This window comes from Monopterus albus, unplaced genomic scaffold (genome assembly GCF_001952655.1).
Source record: "Monopterus albus unplaced genomic scaffold, M_albus_1.0 scaffold296.1, whole genome shotgun sequence".
In the NCBI taxonomy this organism is placed as follows: Eukaryota; Metazoa; Chordata; class Actinopteri; order Synbranchiformes; family Synbranchidae; genus Monopterus; species Monopterus albus.
Window position 1 is genome coordinate 120,306 of NW_018128176.1, and position 6,375 is coordinate 126,680.

General features: G+C 44.2%; 1 protein-coding gene across 3 annotated transcripts in view; it reads left to right on the forward strand.

Annotated features, from left to right (window-relative positions):
* Positions 1–6,375, forward strand: part of cd99 (CD99 molecule) — a 59,606-nt gene that overhangs the window by 45,784 nt on the left and 7,447 nt on the right. The window contains exons 8-9 of one of the 3 annotated variants that reach the window (XM_020623290.1): positions 2,892–2,912; positions 3,353–4,111. The exons of 1 other annotated variant lie outside the window; for it this stretch is intronic. In XM_020623290.1, coding sequence (XP_020478946.1) covers positions 2,892–2,912; positions 3,353–3,495 — 164 coding nt within the window. In that variant the 3' untranslated portion in view covers positions 3,496–4,111. Of the gene's footprint in view, positions 1–2,891; positions 2,913–3,352; positions 4,112–6,375 lie in introns of those variants that run through there. One more of the 3 variants, XM_020623287.1, reaches the window with a different exon arrangement.

Below are 6,375 nucleotides of genomic sequence, written 5' to 3' on the forward strand. Positions count from 1 at the left end.
GGGAGGACGCTGCCTAAATAGGGAAGAAAACAGGTGCACATAACAACGAAGCAGGTGAAACTAATGTGAGTGATGAACGTAAAGAAAAGACCAGAACTAAGGTGAAAAACAGGAAATGGTGTCAAAATAAAAGCCAGACAGGAAGCAGTGGAACCGAACCATGACAGAGGATGTACTTCCTGCACCAGCTCAGGAAGTTCAACCTGCCCCAGGAGCTGCTGATACAGTTCTACAGAGAAATCATTGAGTCTGTTCTCTGTACCTCCATCACTATCTTGTTTGGCTCAGCAACCTAAAAGGACAAGTACAGACTTCAGCAGACTGCAGTAAGGTCCTACAATTTCCTGGGCTCCACCATCTCCCAGGACCTGAAGTGGATGTCCAACATCAAGACCATCATCAAAAAGGCACAGCAGAGGATGTACTTCCTGCGCCAGCTCAGGAAGTTCGACCTGCCCCAGGAGCTGCTGATACAGTTCTACAGAGAAATCATTGAGTCTGTTCTCTGTACCTCCATCACTATCTTGTTTGGCTCAGCAACCTAAAAGGACAAGTACAGACTTCAGCAGACATTCAGGACTGCAGAAAAGGTCATTGGTGTGAGCCTGCCCTCCGTGGAGGACCTGTACACCTCACGGGTCAAAAGGAGGGCAGAGAGGATCACTGCAGACCCCTCACACCCTGGGCACACTCTGTTCGAACTCCTCCCCTCTGGACGGCGTTACAGGTCAGTGTACGCCAAGGCAACCAGGCACAGGGACAGTTTCTTCCCCCAGGCTGTCACTCTGATGAACACTTGACCCACAACAGTATGACAGTATGACTGGGCAATAACCCTTAGTGCAACACCTCTCCTCAGTGCAGTACTTGTATATATACATTGAACAGATTATACAGATCCATACAGGTCTCTATTTTTAAGTACTCTATTTTTATTCCTATTTATCTCATTTCACAATGTCTGCATTGTTTACTGCCTGTTTATACTGCTTATTTTGCATTGTTTGCGCTGTTTGTTGCTGTTAATACTGCTTATTATGTTATACTACACAGCCTTATGTTGGTTTACTGTTTACTTGCCCCTTGCATGGAGATATGTACATGCACATTGAGAGCCGATGTACCACAGTCAAATTCCTCATGTGTCCAACACACCTGGGCAGTAAAGCAGATTCTGATTCAACTATTGCCCTCTAGCTGGAACCAATAAGAAATGTGTCTTAGATATGTGGCTTTCATTGGTATCTCCTAGATAGGCAGCTGGGCAGACAGTTGGGCTCTGTGGAAACCAGGCTATGTGCGTCAATAGAGACTGGGTCTGTGTGTGTATGAAGTGTGTGTGTGTGAAGGGGTGTGTGTGTGTGTAGAGACTAAATCTGTGTGGAGTGTGAGAGGGAGAACTGTCCAGAGGAAAAGGAAACAAGGTTAGACAGTACAAATACATAGATAAGAACACTGAGCATACTGAGCAGATAGCATGTGAGTGAATTAAAATTTTTCCACTACAGCTGCTAGTTCGTTCATGTCAGCTTGTCGTGTCTCTGCCTTTAGCTACATGAGCAAATTTTTAAACTTACAAAATAGGCTACATTCTGTTATTTGTATTGTTACCATTTACAAGAATTACTCCACAATAGAGTTATAGCCGACATCATGTATTCTTTGTGGAGGCTAGCCGTATTGATGGCTGTAAATGCCATCCTCAGTTGCTGATGCTGCCAAACACTGATTGTTGATTGACAGGTCATTCCTGATGTCAGCTTACATTTCATTTTGATTTCAAATGACCTTGATGTTATTTTTCAGCACATTTAACTCACCTTTATTTTTACATTCAGATATGTCATCTTTTTACATTCATTTGGCTTAGGCACAGCGGAGTGCCTAAGCATGCAGCGTATGGTCTGAGCACTAACAGGCTGACACCCCACCCCTTCAACTTCTGCAGCAAAGCTGGCAGCACTCATATGTCTATTTCCCAAAGCCAACCTCTGGATATGATGCTAAGCATGGGTACTCAACTTCTTTGGTTGACCATGGCGAGGCCTGTTCTGAGTGGAACCTGTCCTGTTAAACCGCTGTATGGTCTTGGCCACCATGCTGCAGCTCAGTTTCACGGTCTTCGCAGTCTTCTTATAGCCTAGACCATCTTTATGTAGAGCAATAATTTGTTTTTCAGATCCTGAGAGTTCATTGCCATGAGGTGCCATGTTGAACTTCCACTGACCAGTATGAGAGAGTGAGAGCGATAACACCAAATTTAACACACCTGCTCCCCCTTCACACCTGAGACCTTGTACCACTAACGAGTCACATGACACCAGGGAGGGAAAACGGCTACTTGGGCCCCATTTAGCCATTATCACTTAGGGGTGTACTCACGTTTTTTTGTCAGCAGTTTAGACATTAATGGCTGTGCGTTGCGTTATTTTGAGGGGACAATGCACATTTATACAAGCTGTATACTACTTTACATTGTAGCCAAATCTCATTTCTTCAGTGTTGTCACATGAAAAGATGTACTTAAATATTTACAAAATGTGAGGGGTGTACTCACTTCTGTGATATATTGTATATATGATATATTTTATAGCTGATATCAGTCTTTCAGTATGTTAACCTTATTTCTAAGATAGTTCATCAGTGGGAAATCATAATGTTGGCTGTACAGTAGGATCAAATGTTTTAACTGTCTCTTGTGAGTCCTCCAACTTTATTGAAGTGCAGTACTAAATTTCAGACTAATTCTAAATTGTGTGTATATGCTACTGTCAGCAAATCATCAGGATTCTATACAGTTTGTCCAGGATAAATCTTAGTATTATCTTTTATAGTTTGAAAAACATCTGACCGGACATTGCAGATTGATCTGTACTCTGTTTTCTCCTCAGGTGGTGCAGATGAGCCACAAGGTAAATTGTTCTCTAATCTTATTCTGTTCCCTTTTGAATGCACTTCTTCTTCTGCTCTATAATTGTCTCCCCTACAGAATTGATTGGTTCTTGAGCTTTTGTTGGGAATTTCCTGTTTTATGTTTTAGACAACGCTGCTTTAAAGGAAGCTTTGATTTCAGTGCTGATTCAGCAGTTGTTGTGTTGGTGTTGGTTTATTACACATGCCATCGTCCCATATTATATGTTGTTATGCTTGTGGTTTTGACAGCACTGACTTTGGATTTTTCAGTTTGAAATATTTGATCAATTGCATGCAGTTACCTTTCACCAGAAAAGAAAAGCTGGTGTCTTTGAGGATTAATTGAGAGTTGGCTTAAGTTTTATACTGGTATATTTTTAAATTGGTACCCCTGGTCTGGTTTCTCTGGCTGAAACCCTATGATTGTGTGTCGTTGCAGATCCAGGCATGCCATGGGGCCAAATCCTGGAGATGCTAAATGCTAACATACCAGAAGAATTCTATATGTGGATATCCAACTTTAAGCAAATCTTAATACCCCTGTTAGAGAGGGTCATGGATCTGTTGCAAGCTGTGCCATAATGCGTAATTTTCTGTTCTTATTAGCTCTCAGGTCTGAGGTTGCACTTGTCTAGTGGTTTGCAACTGTTTGGTTCAATATAGATTTTTCTTGGTCTTGAAAAATATAGTAGAGTGTTTAAAAAGTCTGAAATCTGAGAGGAATCTCATTTTCCTTGATGAAGCCAAGATTGTGCTCAATGGGATTTTTTTTTTTCCTTGCAGTTTTTTTTACGTTATTTTCATTGGTTTGGTTGTAATGTAACAATAAACTCTACCTAACATTTTGGATTCAGTGCACTCTGGCGTGCTTCCCTGGGTGCTTGTGCTTAACATATTTTAGCACAAGCTTTGGCTCTCATCCACAATGACAGGGAGTGGACAAAATAACAGAAACATAAAACATTCAGTAATCAACTTGACTAAATGTTAATTTATCAGGATACAATTAAATGTGCCAAAGAATGGGAGAGCATTCATATAGATGATGTTTACCTATTATTTGACCCCAAAGAGAGGGGTGTCAGGCCATGCCGTCATAAATTGTCAGAGCCCCACAGTAGGCAACGCCATTTTCCAGAATCTGCTTTATTGGCCAGGTGTGTCGGACACACGAGGAATTTGACTCTGGTACATTGCTCTCAATGTGTATGCACATATCCCCGTGCAAGGGGCAAGTAAACAGTAAACCAACATAAGGCTGTGTAATATAACATGATAAGCAGTATTAACAAGCAACAAACAGTGCAAACAATGCAAAATAAACAGTATAAACAGACAGTAAACAATGCAGACAGACAAGGAATGCTCATTGTAAAATGAGATAAGTAGGAATAAAAATGTACTTAAAACCAGAGACCTGTATGAATCTGTATAATCTGTACGAGGTATATTTACAGGTGTTGCACTGTTATTGTCCAGTCATACTGTTGTTGGTTAAGTGTTCATCAGAGTGACAGCCTGGGGGAAGAGACTGCCCCTGTGCCTGGTTGCCTTGGTGCACAGTGACCTGTAACACCGTCCAGAGGGGAGGAGTTCGAACAGATTGTGTCCAGGGTGTGAGGGGTCTGCAGTGATCCTCTCCACCCTCCTTTTGACCCGTAAGGTGTACAGGTCCTCCATGGAGGGCAGGCTTGCACCAATGACCTTTTCTGCAGTCCTGATTGTCCTTTTTGGTTACTGAGCCAACCCAGACATTAATGGAGGTGCAGAGAACAGACTCGATGATTCCTCTGTAGAACTGTATCAGCAGTTCCTGAGGCAGGTTGAACTTCCTGAGCTGACACAGGAAGTACATCCTCTGCTGTGCCTTCTTGATGATGGTTCTGATGTTGGACGTCCAATTCAGATCCTGGGAGATGGTGGAGCCATCTGTAGGCTGAGTCGTTGCCGCCTTGGATGAGACCAATGATCGTTGTATCATCTGGAAACTTTAGGAGCTTGATACAGGGGTCCTTCAAGACACAGTCATTAGTGTAGATTGAAAGCAGCAGAGGGGAGAGCACATATCCCTGGGGGGCGCCTGTGCTTACTGTCTGAGTGCTGGATGTGGTTTTCCCCAGCCTCATCTGCTGCTTCCTGTCTGTCAGAAAGCTAGTAATCCACTGACAGGTGGGGGGAGGCACAGTGAGCTGGGTCGGTTTGGAGTGGAGGATGTCCAGGAAGATGGTGTCAGGTCCACTCAGCGCGACCTTCCTCTCTTCTGCCTTTCTCTCTCCTGCTCGCTCTTCTTGCAGGATCAGCGCCTCAGCTGTGTTGCATTTTGTACTTAGTGACTTGTGGGTTATCACGCACAGCTGGGGCACATTACTGTAATCACCCTCCTACCTTATTTATACCTCTGGCAGACGCTCCGCCGTCGCCGGAGCATTAATGTGCATACCCCGTAACGGCCCTATAGTTGTGGTATGTATTTGTACGTCATTTTGTTTTCCACTCTGACAGTTCCTGTGCTGTGGATTGCATTTTGTACGTTGGTTATATGTTTTGTGTTATACGGTCCACGCTGACAGTTCCTATGCTGTGGACCTCTTTGTTTGTTTTTTTCCATGTGGTTAGCTTGACGTTCTTTTTGTTATTCCATGCTGACAGTTCCTGTGCTGTGGCTTTCCGTTTTCGTTCGCCTACCCACCTGTCTAGCTTGCTTCTTCACCTGTCCGTCCTGTTCCTCCGACTCCTGTTTTTTTTTTGCTGTTAGCCTGTCTTTTCCCCTGGTCATCCCGGTCTCCTCCACCACCTTTGCCCTACGTTGCTTTTATATGTACATTGCCCTTGTTATGTAGTTACTTTGTGTTTTTGTCCCATTAAACCCCTTTTTTTTAACTAGCACCTGGGTCAGCATTCTTGAGTCCTATCTCAGTTCTCCCTCCCCCTCCTGGTGCGGGGGACTAAACCATAACAGATGGTGTTGAATGCTGAATTGAAGTCCACAAAGAGGACCGTGCATAGGTCCTTGGGGAGTCGAAGTGTTGTAGGATGTAATGCAGTGCCGTGCTCACTGCATTGTTCGCTGACCTGTTTGCCCAGTAGGCGAACTGCAGGGGGTCTACGGTGTCCTTCAGGTGGGCCAACACCAGTTTTTCAAAGGACTTCATAACTACAGATATCAGGGCAACAGGTCTGTAGTCGTTCAGCCCACTGATGGGGGTTTTCTTGGGGACTGGAATGATGGTGGAGCATTTGAAGCAGGAGGAGATTTCACACAGCTCCAGTGACCTGTTGAAGATGAGTGTGAAGATGGGGGCCAGCTGATCAGCGTGCACTTTCAGGCAGGAGGGGGCCAAACCATCTGGGCCTGGTGCCTTTCTGATCCTTTGTTTTTTAAAGAGGCCACGCACATCCTTTTCACAGATCGTTAGAGGTGGGGGGCAGGAGGGAAGGATGGTGATTGTCGGGGAGCAGCTG